The 21,850-nt window shown below is 34.0% G+C and overlaps 1 protein-coding gene across 1 annotated transcript in view; it reads right to left on the bottom strand.

Moving 5' to 3' along the window:
• The window catches only part of LOC128217109 (cAMP-dependent protein kinase type II regulatory subunit-like), a 45,439-nt gene extending 24,354 nt beyond the window's left edge, over positions 1–21,085 (bottom strand). The window contains exons 1-4 of the mRNA XM_052923991.1: positions 20,770–21,085; positions 6,472–6,507; positions 1,261–1,313; positions 112–195 (exon numbers count right to left, since the gene is read on the bottom strand). Of these exons, the coding sequence (XP_052779951.1) occupies positions 112–195; positions 1,261–1,313; positions 6,472–6,507; positions 20,770–20,974 (378 nt within the window). The 5' untranslated portion in view covers positions 20,975–21,085. The remainder of the gene's footprint in view (positions 1–111; positions 196–1,260; positions 1,314–6,471; positions 6,508–20,769) is intronic.
• Positions 21,086–21,850: the final 765 nt, after the last annotated feature.

Below are 21,850 nucleotides of genomic sequence, written 5' to 3'. Positions count from 1 at the left end.
AAGGTGTCTGAAGGCAAGATCACATGTCATCAAGTAGCAACAAAAATGTGTAGATTTTGTAATTGTGACCTTCAAACTACTATGAATATTTAAATGATCATTTTTACTTACTGGATCCAAAGATCGGAAAAGGAAGATTGGTTTGACCGCATCGCTCAACCGTAAACGCTGATCATCTGTTTTGGGGTTAACAATCTGGAATACAACATTTGACGCTTACAAATATTAGATAGAACATTGTCATTCCTGCATTCTACATTATGATTTAATTCTACAATAATGTTACACAAGATATACACATGTGTTTCTCGTCGAAAAAGATATTGAAAAAATAGCTTTCCTACTGTTTTTACAAAATTAAGTACTTTTTCATGTCAACTAGACTACATGTAATTAAGACAAGTACAGACATTTGAGAATAAGTAACTTATGAATAGAAAATTATTTAAACCTCCTGGGACACATTAAGGTAGCTAATGAGCATTTGTTGTGTAAGGTCAAGGTAGAAATATTAACTGCAGTAATGATGAGTTAACCCCTTAAAATGTGACAAATATCCAGCCCTGACCATACTAACTTTATTATATTGCTGGTCTTTAGCATAAATGTATAAATATATAATTTTACACCAGCAGTAAGCATCACATTGTTAAACTACCTTTCTTAACTTCTTACTGATTGTTTTAAAAACTATTTTATGATTCATTTATAGACTGAATTTGTTAATTGCATGTATTGTACAACAACAAACAGTTTTGTTGGAAACTGTGTATACAAGCAAGTTTCTGACCTTGGCCAAGGACAGAATTTATCCCTGATGTGACATCATGATGAATAAACCTGTCCAGTTAAAACAGTAAGCAATTAATTGATATCTTAGCGATTTGAAGATTTTATATTCTTTGCTTTATAAAATGAGTAATCAAAACATCATTAAAAAATAGATATATTTTTTGCCTTAGGAAATAAGGGCGCTACATTGCCTTTAGACTGTAACACTCAAACTTCCTTCCTCATCAACAATTTTAAAAATAAACATGAGCATACATGTAACTTCATAACAAACTATAAGCCTGAGTAATGGGTGATGTAACACATATGTAGTTGAAAGGGTAGCATGTGCACTAAGTTTCATGTAAATATGCTTGAGTGTTTATAAATTATGGGCAAACTTTTTATTTTTTGCACAGGATGCTGCAAACAACAACACCAAGCCTATGACAATTCCTGGACTCTTTCTGTCCAGTAAAATGACCCCACCTTTTCATCAGGCTCCTCATCATCAGCTTCAGGGTCATATCTCTCAGCTGACACTGGAAATAGATGCATGGGCACTTATAAGAACATGGACTTTATCATTATTCACACATCTAAAAACCATTCGCAGCCTTAACATTGCTGCTTTTATTTTTTTTAAGTAACATAAGCATAAAATATCTACATGACATACCTGCATTATCATATCTACAGAACATATACCTTCAATATCATATATACATAACATACCTGCAATATCATATCTACAGAACATACCTGCAATATCACATCTACAGAACATACCTCCAATATCACATCTACAGAACATACCTCCAATATCATATATACATAACATACCTCCAATATCATATATACATAACATACCTGCAATATCACATCTACAGCACATACCTGCAATATCACATCTACAGCACATACCTGCAATATCACATCTACAGAACATACCTGCAATATAACATCTACAGAACATACCTGCAATATCACATCTACAGAACATACCTGCAATATCACATATATAAATTGACTATGAAATACAAATGAAGCCCGTCTTAAATTACTTTAATGTATGGAAAAAAAATATTAATACAAGAAAATGATACCATTAATGAATTTTATTCCTAAACTGATTGGTTTGGTAGGAAATGTATCAACAAGCCTAAATTGTACATATAACTGTCATACATAGACACAATCATTACAATAAGAGTAGACCTATTATATACTACTGTGAAATCATTTATATTCGTTGTATATTCGTTGGCATGAAATTTCGTGGTTTGCCGAAAATTTACAATTTCGTGGGTACTTGAATTCGTGGTTTTTAATTTTTTTTTTTAAAAATCGAAACTGCTATCGTCCTAGATTATCTCCACGCGCTGGCCCGTGATTTCCGTCTTCTAAGTCACTCGGTTTATGACACTCGCTAAAGTGGTACGACATGCCAATTTCTGCATATACCCATGTCAATTATTGATTAAATTGGAAATTAAGGTCATAAAAGAAGAATGTACCCTGATCATAGATACGGATAGGTGAAGCCATTGAATGCCAATTAAGAATTTTGCAAACTGTGAAAACACCGAGAAGGTCCGTATATTTGAGTAAGCAATCCCAAAAGATAGCTGATGTTTACAAATTCAATCACGTTTGAATGTTACCTTATTTCATATAAAATCAGTTCAATATTTATTCACACGTTTTTGTTTAATAAGTATAATGAACACGTGGTTTTGTACATTGTCACGGTGGGTGCTCAGTAGCCTCGATTGTAATCGATTAATTATTTGATTAAAGAAAAAATCGAAAACCGACACTCATCACTCACATCTTTATTGTAAACCTGAAGATTTTCATGAACAGCACACGTTTAGGCACGTGCTTCTGTCATTTGGTTCATAAAAACACATTTAAATGATTTGGTTTATAATTTGTAAAAGGCAGATATAATATTAACAAAACAATGATAGTAAGATATTAGTGAGACGCAGTGATTTTTATTTAAATTTTCAAAACCACCTGTGGCTTTACAATTGGGAAAATAAGCACGTTAATTCCCAAAATTGGGAAAATACAATGAACATTAAAATGGTCATTTAAAATAACCATGCAGTAACAAAGACACCTATTAAAACTGTTTCAACACTCTTTAATGACAGTTACTATCATCAAAACATGTAAAACATTATTTTTGTGCCAAATGATCCCTATTAAGCATTATCACTTTCTCACCAAACAAATTGCAATTTCAGCTTTCTGCTCTTGTGATATGTTAATTAAATGCAAGATCTTATAAAAACACAATAAACAAAGTTACACTGAAATCATACATAAGTAACAAAAAACACTTTTGTGAGTCTTTTAACGTAGTATTTGCTATTATGTGACATATCTATGATTAAACTTTTAAGTTGAATGTTACATTTTGCTATAAGGTAATGCTATCACTTATTATATGTTATTATTTGCCGGAAAGTTGAAGTCAAAACGTCGTAAATTGTAAACAAATTGATCAGTGTCATTAGATGAAATACTTGCGTCTCGGTGATGATGATCAGAAACGGTGTATTTCACGGGCCTTATCCCGGATCGAACCGGTTCCTGCTATTGTTGCGCGTTCGCATCGTGTTTAAAATGCATTGTTTTACGAAATAAAAACAAAAAGCACAATTCATATTTGTATTTTTTATTCATTTCTGGGGGGAATTAATTACCTTTTTTTTGGAAAATATGACTATTTTTTGGGAAAATTGGACGATAATCGGTGAGGGGAAACAGCCGTTATTCGGCGGTAAATTTCACAATTTTTTTTCACTGAGACGGATATTAACGCTGTATACTGCGGCCTCTGGTACGAATAAACTAGAGTATGTACATAACATGACAATTGAAAAAGTGAATAAAGGTTCTTTATTTCGTGGGATCTTGAATTCGTGGATCACCTAACCCACGAAAACCACGAACATTATGCCCCACGAACATTAACGATTTCACAGTAATTCAAGCAACTTGTGAATCCTTTAAATTTTGATATGATAACATAACACATGAGTCACAACTAGTATAAGGTAAAATTTCTTCATTTATTTATAATAAGATTTAGACCAAACAAACTAATAATATTTTAAACTGATGCTTTTGTCAACACTCTTTTAACAACCATTTATCAACCAAGTTTGAAGCTTTTCCACTTATTCTGACTGTTGCTACCACTTTCATTTTTTCGTTTCCTTTTAAGCACCGTCTGTTTGGTCAGTCTGTGTAATTTTGCAACCATTTTTGCTTTTTCAGTTTTGAGAAGCTGCAGGGAAGCATTCAGTTTTTCCTACATATTCTTCTGCTTAAGCAGCTTCTTTTTTCCCTAAAAATGCTTTGTATCCACTGTAGCCATTTATACATGCACATTTCATCCTTGCATCAACCTTCATAGTGGTGTTTTTTTCATTTTTCTTCCTAAGTGTTGTCTTTATGATGGCGATAGCCTCATAATTTTCAACTGTAAGGCATGCTCTGTCCTCGACAATGTCATCCATGATGTTGAAGCTAGATTCAACCAATGGCCGGCTAAATATTGTCAACAATGACAAAGCCAGTCTTTTCAATGCTGGATATCTTGTTGGTTGAAGCTCTCAAGTTTGAAAACCTTTCCCCAGAACCCTTCATCCACATTTTTTCTAACGCCTTTTTGCCTTTTTCAGAGTTTTGGCAAGATTCAACAGGTCTTCTGCAATACTGTATTATAAACAGTGTTCACTCATGAATGCTGTTATGATTGCCCTGACATTTGCAACCCGATCTTTGATAGACTCAGTCCTCTTTGATGCTTTGGAGGACCTAGGAAGAACCTGAATTTTTTTGTTTACCAGATTACCAGACATGTATGTTTACATGATAAGTGTCATGTCAGTCATTTAAGACCTAATTGGCAAGGATTGGCTTTTAAAATGATTACTGTAAGTGAAATGCAATATTTCAAAAATGTTACTTTTTATAAGGACAATTTTTTATTCACCAAAACAAACTATAAATAATAAATTGTATTTACATGATTGGTTTTTACACATGATTTCTTCGCCAAATGATTACGATCCGCAGAGTGATTTCCCCATCTATCACCGTTTTTATCAACCTCAGACAAACATCCCACCTCACACTTTTTTTACTTCCTTTTCTAAGTCCTTCGTATTATAACTCGCTCGCAAAAACTTCATTTTCAGAACTATTTTGTTTGATCAACAATCGTCTGCATTGAATGACAGTTGCTAATAATAACAATGTCGGCCATCTTTATGTGCGGTTGTAAAGTAACAAAAGACACGCTATTTCATTGGAGGGCAAAATCGAGTAAGCCAATTAAAAGTATCCTTTCACACGAATGACATATAGGGTTTTCCTCGACCTCTGTTTGTTGGAATTACGATTCGGCGATTCTCGATGGATGTGGATCTCATACCGAGTCTGTTTGGTCGTAATCAAACAAAAAGATCGGCTATCTCCGTAAATGAAATAAAATCGCGCACTTGCTCAAGCGGGCCTGCTGGATCGCAAAACTGGAGGTTGTATTATCGGACTTATTGTTGACCTCTGCAAAATATGATCGAAATTCGGAGGAGGAGTCGGGTCATACCCCCTAACCCCCCTCTGAAAATCTCAACAGATTTACACGATTTGGAAAAACGACCCCTCTGGATCAGGAAAAAACAAATCCGGCATAAACCGGAAAACTTTCACCCATGCATACCTGCATTATCATATCTACAGACTACATAACATACCTACACTTTCATATCTACATAACATACCTACACTATCACATCAACAAAACTTACCTCCAATATTACATCTACAAAACGTACCTCCAATATCATATCTACAGACTACATAAAATACCTGTACTTTCATATCTACATAACATACCTACAATATCACATCTACAAAATGTACCTCCATTATCACATCAACAGAACATATCTCCAATATCACATCTACAGAACATACTTGCAATATCACATTTACAGAAAATACTTGCAATATCACATCTACAGAACATATACTTGCAATATCACATCTACATAATATACCTCCAATACCACATCTACAGAACATACCTCCAATATCATATCTACAGAACATATACTCACATCTACAGAACATACCTCCAATATCACATCTACAGAACATATCTCCAATATCACGTCTACAGATCATACCTGCAATATCACATCGACTGAACATACCTGCAATATCACATCTACAGAACGTACCTCAAATATCACATCTACAAATCATATCTCCAATATCACATCAACAGAACATACCTCCAATATCATATCTACAGAAAATATCTCCAATATTACATCTACAGCACATACCTACAATATCACATATACAGAACAAATCTCCACTATCACATCTACAGAACATACCTCCAATATCACATATACAGAACATATCTCCAATATCATATCTACAGACTACATAACATACCTGTACTACCATATCTACAGAAAAACCAAGGATACCATATCTACAGGAAGTACAAAGATATAATATCTACGGAATGTACTTGCAAAATCATACCTACAGAAAATTCCTGCAGTATTATATGACTTGAGGCTTCTGGTAAACATTGACCATTTATTTACGTATGAAATTTATTGCAATTTATACAATTTCATCACCAAAATGACAGCCTACCTGATTTCCGTCTTGTGAAACGTTGAGGGGGTGGTTCTGAAAAAGACAAATAAAAGAATTAAAGATGTCCCAGGTCAAACAAATTGGTCTTCTCTTGACATTCCACCCAGTTCCAAATAAAATAATATCATATGTAAGAGATGCCAAGATCAGTTGGACATTTTTGCCTTCATGTTCACTGCCATAATTCTGAAGTGACATGACATTGGGAATCAAACATACAAACAAATCTCCTATTTGTCTAGACCAAACATTATTTTACTAAGACAAACAATATACAGCTAAAAAACAGCGTTCCTACATCCCCGACTTTAATTATACTGTCTGTGAGCAGGCAGCTCCTATGTCCAAGATGTGATTTGACCAATCAAGCTGTCATTCACAAAGAATGGACTCATTTGTTTCAGGTCATTTAGAAAACCAGAATGAAGAAGTGACTAACATCTTTCTGTCAGGAGCACCAATTGTCCCCCTATTATGCCCAGCATGTAATCAGACTGTGGACTGGAAGACAGTCAAAGAGGGAGATTTGATTTTTTCTCCTTTTTCTGACTTATAGAGCATGATCTGCTCTGAGAACATATCGCCTGCAGAAATCTCACAAGAATTACAACATTTTCCCAGGAAAATAGAATAACCCTTAGTAAAATGTACAGTCGAAGACAATTTAAGAGGAACATTATTCAGGGACCATCCTCAGTTATTTCTTAATAAAAACAAGAGCCGTCATAAGACAGCGCGCTAGCCTACGCCGCTTTGACTTAGAATACAATAACGGTTTAATAATACCAAGTTTGGTCGCTTTATGTCAAACCTAACTAAAATTATTCGATACATAAGGTGACTTTGATGATGCCCTCCCACCAGCCCGCCCAAACAATGATGCAAGTCATTCAAATAACATTATGAAAATGTGGTTAAGAATATATACAAATATGCCTTTCAAAGGAAATTAAAAAAATAAAAAAAAAATAAAAAAAATCAATGGCCATAATTTGTATTTAGGCTTAAAACAGAGTTATGTTTCTTGTTGTTAGATGGTCGTAAATAATTTTGAATTTTATTAAGTGCATTGAATGAAAGGTATAGAAGTTTTTTGTATTAAAATCCCAACTTGCCCTTAACTTTTACTTGCCTAAAACTTTAACCTAAGTCAATCAGGGGCCATAACTTGCATTTAGGATATGGAGTTATGTAACCTCATTGGGTGATGGTCCTGAACAATTGTTTGAAGTATTAAGTCAATTGAATGAAGGGTATAGAAGTTATTAAACAATATCCCAACCTGCCCTAAAACTTTAACCTAAGTTCCATAGTCAATCAGGGGCAATAATTTGTATAAAAGATAATATGGAGTTATCTAACCTCATTATGTGATGGCTCTGAACATCTGTGTGAAGTATTAAGTCAATTGAATGAATGGCAATGGAGTTTTAAGTGAAAATCCCAACTTGTCCTTAAACTTTAACCTACCCTAAAACTTTAACCTAAGTCAATCAGGGGCCATATCTTGCATTTAGGATAATATGGAGTTATGTAACCTCATTGTGTGATGGTCCTGAACAACTGTGTGAAGTATTAAGTCAATTGAACAAAGGATATAGAAGTTATAAATAAATATTCCAACTTGCCCTAAAACTTTGACCTATTAGTTCCATAGTCAATCAAGGGCCATAATCTGTGTAAAGAATAATATGGAGTTATCTAACCTCATCATGTGATGGCCCTGAAAAACTGCATGAAGTATTAAGTCAATTGAATGTAGGGTATTGGACTTATAAGTGAAAATCCCAACTTGCCCTAAAACTTTAATCGGAAGCCAACGCCGATGCTGGGGCGAGTAGTAGAGCCCACCTATTCTTCAAATAGTCAAGCTAATAATAAGCCATCCAAACTACTGTCTATATGTGTAACAGTTTGGCATTGTTATCAGACAATAAATCTGATAGTAGAATTCTGTATGTTAGATGTTACTGATTTTGAGTCATTTCTTTTTGAACTTCTTATAGCCTTGCCACAATGGTGAAAATGCAACCAACAGTCTGTAAACAGAAATATGACGTCTACCTATCCAAGAACTACTATGGTCAAAATGCATTAATTAAACAATCTGTAAATGGAAACATAACTCACAAAACTACTAACAAAAATAGAACAGACAAGGTACATTACTGTCCAGTAATGCCCCGTCAATTGTAACCACGCCCACAGGTCCGATGGTATCACAGGGACAGCGGAGGAAATGATTTATACCTTCTGGGTAAATGAGGGGGGGGTTATGGGCCATGGCCATGGTTAAAGAGTGTGCATATTGCTGACATTAACACCACCATAGAATAATTAATGCTTTGACAATTACCAGACTTCTTTTCTTTAAAACACAAACAAACTCTTATTCTGCAACATAAGTCATTTTCTTATCATCGTTTGTGTACATAATATTTTTCATTGAGTTTCAGACTATGTATTCAATTGTAAGTTATAGGAAAGTCAAAACAACAGATTATCATAATTCATAGAGATTAACATTACGACTTGGATTAAGGTTTAAGTCACACTAGTATGTTATCCATATATATTAATGTCATAACCGTCTAAAACAATTCATGATTTTAACATTAAATTGAAACCAGAAAAAAACATTTTGTTTTTCACACTGTGTTTACACAGTAAACTATAGTGTGCATATGCAAATCTAACTTCCCTACTACTTTGCAAAGAAATCAGACACTTGTCATCAAATTTAAATGCTTTTATGAAAGAAAGTTATTGTAATCTTTATTTTAAATACCTTAAGGTATCACTTCTTGTTAATTCCGTAAAGATTCATCATACCCAACTATCGGTCTTGTGCGATATGGGGATACAACCCTTAGGATCAACGACACATAATAATCCCTTAGTATCAAAGTTTTGCTTTAGCTGCGTGATGTATCAGTTGATATTTAAAGCCTAATTCATTTGAATTCTAAGATATTTCAATGTTCAGTTATTCTAGTGTGACCTTACCACATTGAAGAACATTTTCGTTCAGATATAGCTTATAACTCTACAACTCTACCCTCTAGATACACTTCAATTTTTTCCCTCCAACCACCCAGATGAGCTCAAAATGTCTTGGATATGAAACCTGCTACTCTATCCCAGGTCGGCCACAACCTTGTTTGTCAGAAATCATTGGCTTAGGGTGTAACCCCCACTGTTGGTTTGCCATATTCAGGCACCATTTAGGAAGTACTCGAAACTGAAGAGATTTGAGGGTAATATTATGCAGTACACAGAAACTAAAAATTCATCATCTGGTATGCAGACTCACACAACAGTTTTGTTATTTGTTACACAGGACTAGGGTAACAGAAGAAGTATTCAGTACACAATGTGGGGAATTAGGTGTTTATCCCTCTCCATTCCCTTGCATGGCTAGCTTCTAAAAATTGTCAATCAAAAATGCAACCTACAATGAAACACATTACATTAAACGAAATTGTTCAAAGACTCAAATCTTGTTTGTATTACCATAATGAATTGTACATAAATTAAAGAAAATGACCATACCAGCATTTTTGGAGCACATCCTATTTATCATGAGCCCACATCCAGTGAATCTACCACTGTTGTACATATTAATATCAGCAAATCACCAAGTCCAGTACTAGCTTACATCTGGTTAAGAAATGCATAGGACTTGTATGGAAGGCAATCTCCATCTTGATTCATCATGGAAATGAGGTACAAAGGCCAAACTTGAGCCCCACCAGGCTCAGCAAAATCAATTCATATGTATTCTACTCTACTATATTCATGCAAATATGAAAACTGCCAAGTTCTCTCTGTTAATCAATGGAAAATAACATCATCTTTGCAAAAAATATATATACTAAAAGAAGACATATAAAGGACAGCATTATTATAGTGCATTGTAGCCTTTGTATGTTACCAGCTATTATTAACATATTAGGTACTATACAGCAACTGTATAATATTAAAATAAAACATCAATTTCACTTTGAGGGCATATAAGACCAACCACCTGGAACTTTACTCCATATTGATGGTATCACGTTCAATCAGTTTGTTAAAGGAAGGTTTGAATAAGCCTTCATGAAGCCATCAACTCATTCAAACTTTTTCATTCAATTTCCTTAAATTAATTCAAATTAATATTAGCTTAATTCTGCATGCTTATATTACACAAAGGCAAAAGGCTGAAGTTGTTGTAATGCAACTTTAAATTTATTTTCATAAATGAAATGCTTTAAAATAGCAGTCATTTATGTCGTGGATAAACACTTTGCTACATCCCAGAAAACATTAGGGCTGTCCCAATCTTACATCATGTTTGAATGTAATCTTGATATTTGACTTGTTTTACATCTTGCAGTGTAAATGGTCAGTAGGACAGTACAGTGCTTAAATGGCAGAACCCTCTACAGTACTTTTAAGTAAGGTAAATTACAGCTATAAATTAAAATGTTTTAACTTAATTATTACTTAAGCTGAAAATGTTTTAACTTAATCATAAATTTGCCATCTTCCAGACACGCAACATCAACCACAAGCGCAACATCAACCACAAGCGCAAGAGAAGTTTCTATTAATATCCTAGTAGAAACAAAACCACAAACAGCATTTGCCTTCTTCAACAGCGATTACTAGGGGAAAATCCAAAAGTATAATAATTGACAGCTACTTGTCAATTAAGCCTTAAGTACCCCAATATTGTGGCGTTTATTCAATGATCATTTAACTGGAATACATGAGTGCCAATTTTACCCATGTTCAGTTTATATAATTAAATTTGAATTCAACATGAATCAAATGATCATATATGCACCAAGAATGTTAGAATCTTTGAGATGCTTCAACTCGTCTTAATTTTTGTATGATCTAGTACAGTTCTACTAAACTAGCGTCAAGAATACGTCATGAGTATTGCACTAGGACTGCTCTACTAATTGTGGCTCTATTTCAGGGCTGAAATTTAACTTTTTTTATACTTGCACATTTTTGCGAGTGCTTAAATTTTCAACTCACAAAACCTGAAACTCAATCGCATCTTTTAAGTCAACCCTTTGAGTTTGCTGGGATTTTTTTTTATATTGTATGGAAAACACTGATTTAAGGCATAGTTTTATTGTTTTAATGAATAATCATGTATTAACTGTACATTAAATGATATCATTATATATGTAACACTGACAGTCTAATATTACTCTCACTGCCCATAGGGTAATACATTCGGCCTCCGGGCAAGTTTCCCCGGACTGATTCACCATCTGTTCACTGCCAGTTGGGGATTGAAGTTAACATTGTCATTGATGTTTATTCTTCCACTTCAAAACAGTTATAAGGTACAGATTATTCAATTTTGGCTTCTTTTTTGGAACTGATTGATCATCACCACCAGCTATCATCGATTTTAAATCACCATGCGTAAAAAAACTTATCCTTTTGCTTGTCATTATTATACAGACTGAGTCACTATACGATTATCACTAAATACCGCCGCCAAAAATGAAAACGAAAGACCAGTCGAGTCTTAGTAACAACTGTATACATAGTAACGAGTACCTGTCACATAGTAACGAGTACCTGCATATTATGTGCAGAACATTAATCTATGTCACCATTTTCTGTGTTTTTATCGTAAACGAAAGTAGGCATTTTTAAGGCAGTTTTGCATCTATTGTGCATGAATCGATCATCGATTATGTTTATATCTGTTTCGAGGATTGCATATTTTCTGCAAATTTTGAACTTGCAAATTTTTGGGAGTATACACTTTGAATTCAACTCTGTTTCGAGGATTGCATATTTTCTGCAAATTTTGAACTTGCAAATTTTTGGAAGTGTACTCTTCAAATTCAACTCGCATTTTCGATTTTTGATTCGATTTTTGTGAGTGCTAAATTCGAGCCCAGTATTTGTGGCCCTTTAACGAACATACACAACTCTTCCCGATTGATGCAGATGCAGTCACACAATTATACCAATATGCCATTTTTCCCAATGACTTTGGAAACCATGCGATGTTGCGGCCCAAATTGTGATGATAAATGCACTCTAGTAAACTTAAAAGATTACAAATGGACAAAAAACTGACAGGCTTTCTGTAACTCAGTTCTTTCATATTTATGGTTATATATCTAATGTCTTGGCAATTGTTAAGTTAATGCAATGTCATAAAAAAAAAAAAATCCTCATATATAAGCTTATCCTCAAAGCAGTGACACTTCTGTTTATGTAAGACTAAGTCAAATTAATGAGATAGCTTTGTGTATAAACAATATGATGCCATTTATTTAGTATTGAAAACTACTTATGTGTTGGTTCTAAACAACTGTGCGAAGAATGAAGTAAATTGAATGAAGGGCATTGCCTTATTGACATCTTATAGTTGAGCTAAGAATGACACCAAATATGGCTGCCATCACTAACATGATTAATATGATGGTCCTCACTTATCAGGCATTAGAGAAAACTTAAGCAAATTAGGCTATTATTTTACCAGAACTTGGCAGGGATGTCACTGAGGGAAAGATGAATTGCAATTACCTGACAAGAGCCTTCTATGAAAGCTTTGAATTGACCACACAAGAGCCTCTTATGAGAGTTTTGCATTTACCTGACAATTCTCCCATGACAGTTTGCATTAACCTGACAAAGTCTCCTATGACAGCTTTGAATTTACCTGACAAGAGTCTTCTATGACAGTTTTGCATTTATCTGACAAGAGTCTCCTATTACAGTTCTGCATTTACCTGACAAAAGTCTGCTATGACAGTTTTGCATTTACCTAACAAGAGTCTCCTATGAGAGTTTTGAATTTACCTGACAAGAGTCTCCTATGACAGTTTTGCATTTACCTGAAAAGAGTCTCCTATGAGAGTTTTGAATTTACCTGACAAGAGTCTCCTATGAGAGTTTTGCATTTACCTGATAAGAGTCTCCTATGACATTTTTGCATTTACCTGAAAAGAGTCTTCTAGACAGGGTTGCAATTACCTGACAAGAGTCTTCTATGACAGTTTTGCATTTACCTGACAAGAGTCTCCTATTATAGTTCTGCATTTACCTGACAAGAGTCTCCTATTATAGTTCTGCATTTACCTGACAAGAGTCTCCTATTATAATTCTGCATTTACCTGACAAGAGTCTCCTATTATAGTTCTGCATTTACCTGACAAGAGTCTGCTATGACAGTTTTGCATTTACCTGACAAGAGTCTGCTATGACAGTTTTGCAATTACCTGACAAAAGTCTCCTATGACAGTTTTGCAATTACCTGACAAGATTTTTCTTTGACAGATTTGCAATTACCTGACAAGTTTTCTATGACAGTTTTGCAATTACCTGACAATAATTTTTTATGACAGTTTTGCAATTACCTGACAAAAGTCTCCAATGACAGTTTTGCATTTACCTGACAAAAGTCTCCAATGACAGATTTGCATTTACCTGACAAGAGTTTTTTTATGACAGATTTGCATTAACCAGACAAAAGTCTCCAATGACAGATTTGCATTTACCTGACAAAAGTCTCCAATGACAGATTTGCATTTACCTGACAAGAGTTTTTTATGACAGATTTGCATTTACCTGACAAAAGTCTCCAATGACAGATTTGCATTTACCTGACAAAAGTCTCCAATGACAGATTTACATTTACCTGACAAGAGTTTTTTTATGCCAGTTTTGCATTTACCTGGCAATAGTTTTATATGACAGATTTGCATTTACCTGACAAGAGTTTTTTATGATAGATTTGCATTAACCAGACAAGAGTTTTTTATGACCGATTTGCATTTACCTGACAAGAGTTTTTATATGACAGATTTGCATTAACTTGACAAGAGTTTTTTTTATGACAGATTTGCATTTACCTGACAAAAGTCTCCAATGACAGTTTTGCATTTACCTGACAAAAGTCTCCAATATGACAGATTTGCATATACCTGACAAGAGTTTTTTATGACAGATTTGCATTTACCTGACAAGAGATTTTTTTATGACAGATTTGCATTTACCTGACAAGAGTTTTTTATGACAGATTTGCATTTACCTGACAAAAGTCTCCAATAGGACAGATTTGCATTTACCTGACAAGAGTTTTTTATGACAGATTTGCATTTACCTGACAAAAGTCTCCAATGACAGATTTGCATTTACCTGACAAAAGTCTCCAATGACAGATTTACATTTACCTGACAAGAGTTTTTTTATGCCAGATTTGCATTTACCTGGCAATAGTTTTATATGACAGATTTGCATTTACCTGACAAGAGTTTTTTTATGACAGATTTGCATTTACCTGACAAGAGATTTTTTATGACAGATTTGCATTTACCTGACAAGAGTTTTCTATGACAGAATTGCATTTACCTGACAAGATTTTTTTATGACAGATTTGCATTTACCTGACAAGAGTCGTCTAGACAGGGTTGCAATTACCTGACAAGAGTTTTCTATGACAGTTTTGCATTTACCTGACAAGAGTTTTCTATGACAGATTTGAATTTACCTGACAAAAATCTTGTATGACAGATTTGCATTTACCTGACAAGAGTCTTCTAGACAGGGTTGCAATTACCTGACAAGAGTTTTCTATGACAGATTTGCATTTACCTGAACTCCTGGCTGCTACAGCACCTCTCCTCTCTTTACGAGACTCACGTAGGGCGTTCCTATCGAACACCCCTTCCTCCTCTTCAATGTCTATCATAGCCGACCTCAGTTTGAGAAGTCAAAAAAACTTTCCTTACTTTAAACCGCAGTAAGTCTCAAGAAGTCTTCAGAAGTCCTTCCCTATCAAGTATTTATACCAACACACTTTATATTTGTTAACACTACTACTGTGTGACTATGTTTGCAAATTTAAGCATATCTCCATTCTGATTTCAGTATCTTTAGAAACTAATGTTTTTCAGCTGAGTTGTGAACAAAAACCAAATAATTTGATGATTAAAACTTTCTTTGAAAAAATGATGCTAAGAGAAAAACGAAAAAGCCTTTATAAATGACATATATATAGATATATATTCCTTATAACCTGCAGCATTATTTCACATTTAATTTCACTGATGTCACAATTCTCATCCTCCAGCAGAGCTCTGTAAGCTTAGTAATTCACTTACTGCTTTCACCAGAAATATGAAAATGATACTTGCATTTTAAAACTTCCTAAGTTAAAAGGGAAGCATTGCCACCAGAGATACATGCATAACTATTTCTAAGATGTTTTCTTACAAATCTCCTGATAACTAGACAAAATTAATGACATAGTTCCTGAAAGGAAGTACTGTGTATCAGTAGAAACGACCCATTGATCAAGAAGATGCTGGGTCTGAATTTGGCAGCTCTGCCCAAAGGAAATGTCAACGAAAAACAATATTATGTTGTAAGCTCCAACCATAACAAGGCAAACAGGCCATTACATGGAACAATTTGTCTCCTGCAAGAATCAATGTTCAACGATACTTGAAGAGCAAAATTCATACAAGCTTACCAAGAAATAGCATAGCTTTTATACTTTATTTGTTTAATATTTGATACTCATGGTCAATGAGAAATTACATCAATAAATGAGCATTGATCAAAGTAAAAAGCAATTTCAACAATCCCACAAAATAAAAACTTCCTGAATTGTGATGAGAATCCCGAGCCCTTACAAGTCAGATCACCAATGGTTTCTTGACTTCATGAAGGGGTAGACAAAACTATAGAAAAATGTCAAATCATAATTGCAACAACCGTATTTGTTCTCATAGGCATGTTATTTTGCAAACCCTCAAGCACCAAGTGCAAATTCGACACAAATAATGTCAACAAAACCCTACTGCATTGTTTTTTTTTAGCAACTCACCGACTACTGTCGTAAAGTAGTAACCATTTTTATCACTTTAAATTTGTTTTTATTTAATTAATCTCAATATTAATAAAATTATACATCAAATCATGCATGTTTTAGTAAGGGTAAGGTAATACAAATTCTTCATAGATCAAGGCCTGACCTTGTAAACATTCTAGACAATGGTATTTCATAAAGGACTGCAATAAAAATTAGCAGAACATATCTTTGGTTCCTCTTATGAACGTCTTTGCAAAACATGTGATTGCTTTTCATCAATGAGTTAAACACTAACCATTAACAAATGAGCATGAAAACAAGATATATTTCAGTGTATTGTTGATATGCAATTACTTGGACAAACTTCCTACATGATTATTTCAAAAACAAAGGCCATTGAAAAATGATAAAAATGGCCTAAAAGGCACCAGTGAGATGAATAATCATGATGCTTATTAATGTTCTTACTTTTGCATTTCTTTTATATAGATTCCAGCCACCCACATTTGTTGCTGATATTTATCATATAATAAAAATTTCAATTTCAATGGAATCCTGATTATAAATGAAAACTATGGTTTGTTTAGAATCTAACCAGCATATATTTATAGTTGTCATATGGAGTAGTATCTAACCATTCACCTTTGTTAAACCAGCTGAGCAGGCATGTTATTTGATAAAAATCTCAAAAAAAGTTCTTTACTACAAAATATATAATTTATTTCTATTTCCTATAAAATTGAACCAACTACTTTGTTAAATATTTTCCTTTTTGTTGAGTTTTAAATTGATTATTCCCTTCTGAAAGAAACATGACACAATCCCATGCAATTTAAATAATGCTGATCAATTTCTCATCTTCATGAATCTTTATTACAACACAAAAAATCACTTATATGAAAATAGTCATAACAGAATCATTAAACAAGGCTTTTACAGGTTTGGCAAATAATTTGTTAGGTATGGGCGAAAAAATGGTATCTGTCCAGAACCCTAATTTTTGATTTAGGCAAACAATTATTGTAGTAGTATTAGAATTCTTGTTTAACTGCTTAGAGACATAGTGACATATATTATATATAGTATAATACAGCCCTGATTAAAATTGCAATTTATGGAAAAACACATGGCTTAATTGCTTATAAGGCAAGGATCTGGGTCCTGACTCCTGCCATATTCATGAGTATGCTTGCCACCAAATTAATGCAATTCATTTCAAATCCTCTTTACAGACAAAACAAGAAAGCTTGTCAGACCCGATAAGCCTTCTGTTGGCAAGGCTAATTACCAAAACACGTTAATTGTGCAGACATGCTTAAATCTGCACAGCAACAGGCCTTATCAAAACAATCACCAATATTGACAATGCATGTTTTGGCTGTGATTGCCATGCATGACTGACAGGACCAGGGGTGTCAGGAATATTAATTTAAGATATCTGTATTAGCCAATCATAATCAACGACAGCCACAAGGCATGTTGGTGAGGATCGACAGTGCTTTTTATTGCTTGCCTATGATTGAATTATTTGGGTAACATACGTTTTATAACTTATTATTTTGTTTTTGATCCAGAATCCAGAATTTTTTCTATTTTGTCTTTTTGTATTCAGCAATTATTAAATTGTAATTGAGAAGCATGGGTGAAGAAAAAATGATACCTATCATTGCTTTACTTATTTTGAATTAAAATATATAAATCTGCATTTGCATTCCCTTATCACTGGCCCGCCTATAAATTGATGAGCTGTTGCCATGCTGTGACTTTAAGGGTGTCAATATGAAAAATACCCTTTCATATCGAAAAAAAAATGGGTTGATTTCTTGTGGAAATACTTGAGAAATACATAAAATTAATGCAGAGAGACAATTACCAGATAACCTTTTCACAAATATTTTTATTTACATCGGATTGCAGTAGGCTATTTTGAATCAAGGCAACAAAACTTGAAACTTTCTTCAATTACAGGAAAGTGAAGCATTTTGATAAAAAAAAATCACTTGCGGAAGGGGCCTCAACTCCTGAACCCCATTCCTCATATGCCTTATGAAAATTCAGGCAGAAACCTGTTCTTACAACAAGAATGCCATGTTTATTTAGGGATAATGTGATGCCAAAGGGATATTTACGTTATGAATAACAATGCATTCCAAATGTTGCATGCCTGGCATTATACACATTTAAAAGGACTAGACGTCAGATGGTCCCAAAATCGACAAATACAGTATTTCTTCATAACAAGCATAGAATTGTCAATGCCAACTAGTATGAGGCCGATAATACATTATTTTACATGATTAAAAGAATAAACTAATCAATCATATCGCTGTCTCAGCTGAGTCTCCCTGTTTAAAAATGGTTTTCAAGATAAAAAAATGAGCCGTCTGGCTCTGTGTCTACGTTGTTTCGCAGCAGTATTTCGCTTTTTTGCAATGTCAGTTTTTTTAGGGAGCCATGAAATGTGTATATTTAGCATTCAAAAGTCACATGACGAGTACATATAAACATACCAAAACTTTTTTTAAACTTACATGTTAGAACTAGAAAAACCCCAGGAAGTTACAAATATGAAAATATCACAAAAACTAAAAAAAATGCATGTATCATAAATGATGTGATACATCAGTAAGTAAAATTAAATGTGTTGTACACAACATGAACAATATCTATTTTATGTTACATAGCTATCAAGGGTCAAATTTATCATTAATGTGAGAAAAAAAATCCTAGATCATCTGTGGTGGGTTCTTGGATGTTTTCTACAACATATTCAATCAATTCTTTTACCATAATTATCATTAAATTTGTTTGATTTTTTTTCAAATTTTGTTGAATAAATTTACAATAACTTAGCTACAGCACCGTGTGATGTAAAGGAATGTTTTGTTTGCCAAGAAACTAGCAGATGACATGATTAGTCCAAATAATTGTACGTTGACGGATTTTTTTTAGATTTTTGATATGGCAAATCCTTCACGTACAAATTGTTTAGTATCAAAAGTGGGTAGTTGTTCCGATCAGGATTCCGGGTTAAAGCATATAGCGTCTATAAAATATCATAAAAACAAGAAATATTACCAGATTAATGTTATTTTATATTAGTTCCGTACACAAAAAAATAAATATCCAACATATAATTATGAGTTTGACGGGTTTTTTTCATTTCATTCTGTCAAAACATAACGATATATACATGAAGGGCACCCGCAAGGCTTTAGGGCACAGTTTTAAATCGCTCGGAACATTTCGGCCATGGCCCAGTTGTTACGATTGTATAACGAGGTCCATCTCGAAACTTTGTCGGAGGAGGCCGAGCTATTACGATTGTATCGAGTTGTTCCCCTTCGCATAATTGTTGTCTGTGTCAGTCAACTTTCGTTTTATTGGAAAGGTAAACAACTTGTTTTAATGCATTAAATGCTTGTTTAGTGCAAAATAACATTTCACTTACATGGTAAAATATGAATATTACTCTTTATGATCAATTTCAACCATAAAATACTTCACTTAAAACAATTTCAATATTTTTAAAACACCCCGTTTTTTGCACATTCCTGTTTAGACGTTAGGGATTGGGAGAATCCCGTATAACACGTCTATTATTTTAGACTAATGACATGATGTGTACAATGTATGTGTGTATTTCTTTAGACCTTGGGGCCAAGGAGAACCCGTGAAAGTACACACACTTATTTCCAATGGGGTCCTTTGTTTTTGTTCAAGGGACAAGACACAGAAGAGACAGTGGTGGCCAGGATACAAGGAAGTCCAGGCGTGATACCCTAGCTCTTTCTCGAAGTAACCCCTTGGTTCTTTTTACGTGCTTGGTGTATACACGGGGTGCAACTTTCCTGAATTACTAGTACTGTGTACACCACTTTTCCAAGCACTACCCTTAAAATGCCGAGCGCCAGGCAAGGGAGCTACTTGTACCAACTTTTAATGTCTTTCAGTATGAATCGTTCAGGGATCGAACCCACGACCTCCCGCTCTGTAGTCGGATGCTTTAACCACTAGCCCACAGAGACGGTTAACATGATGTTTACATAAACACCGGTTATCGATTGTTATGGGTAAATATGTTGTATACTAATACCGGTTCCATAAGCTAATACTAGGTCAGACACAACTTATACACGAACCAATGGTTTTTACCGATTTATTCATAAAGCTATAGTACTGTATTTACTTTCATAAATTTTGTTATAATTGAAATGCGTGAGAAATTAAATAGTCAGTGTGAGATCGTGATTTCATCGCCAAAATCATGAGACTCACAGTGAAACCATGAGACTTGACAGGAATGATGTAAGTTTTTGTCAATTTTCTTTTTTTCTTGCAAATGTATCATCTGGTGTCTAGTGGCTATTGATAATAGGTAGTGGTTTATTTGATAACTGTCAACTCCTGGAACGGTCTACAAAAAATGATGAATTATATCAAAACTTTACCCATTGGTTCATCGTCGCTGTCACTGGTCTGCATAGGTTCATTCTCTGCAAACCTGACACCTCTTGGTTGTTCCGCATTTTTCTCCTTTAGTTTGTTAAAATAATCAGCTGCAAACTTCACCAAGTCCGGTGGCCTCTCTTTAAGCACAGCAACCGTAAAATCTTGCAAAAGATCTGTCAAACCATCAGGTATTTCAAAACTCATTTTGATTCCAGAATATAATAAAATCACACTTAATTTATGCAAAAAGTTAGGTCACAAACCAAAATGACGAAATGTCAACCATGTACCTTGTGTTGACACCAGTCAAATAGCATTCTGTTTGACGTCACAACGTAAAACATACTACGCGACATCGGATATTATTCATAATTATCTAAGAGTGAAATGGTTAAACTTACGACTAAATCAATAAATTGAATATAAACAAAACGTAAAATATATTTTCAAATGCCCTTTAACTTCATACTTAACAAAATGTGTTCGACATTATGTTAGAACTATTTATTTACAATGTTGTCGTCTGAAACGGAACTACTTTTTTCTATAGACACAACAAGAACCTGTAGGCTATTTCAAACTATTATATTATATTTTGGATGAATAAGCTACAGAAAACAAGCTCAGCAGCAAAAGTTTAAACATAAACCCGGTTTAATGGCACTGAGTAAACGTCAAAGACATAGAACATAAAAACAAAAAATCACAAACAAGAAACATGGAAGAACAGCACAAAACTCTACAAACAGCAGAGTGCATACATACCTAGTTTTTATATATATATATATATAAACTAGGTATGTTTATCAACCCTTTTAAGAGGCAAAAGGTAGGTTAGGGCCCAAGCGACATTGAAGGAGAGACACAAACGTACAAACACGCGCTTCATCAATAAATGGTGGAATAGTCAGTGAAACACGAGTTTAGTGGGGCTTTACACCACATAAATCTCACCCGTTTCCCAAAATTTATCAACATTTACTTTATATTTAAGCTGTATCGGAGCCAGCATCAACTTGAAATTAATGTACATGTATCATTAAGTAAAAGACACATGCGAACTGATAAAGTAATTTCAAG

The sequence above is a fragment of the Mya arenaria genome, chromosome 14, assembly GCF_026914265.1.
Source record: "Mya arenaria isolate MELC-2E11 chromosome 14, ASM2691426v1".
Lineage (NCBI taxonomy): Eukaryota > Metazoa > Mollusca > Bivalvia > Myida > Myidae > Mya > Mya arenaria.
The sequence above is the reverse complement of the archived record's forward strand: the minus strand, read 5'-3'. Positions and strand labels throughout refer to the sequence as shown.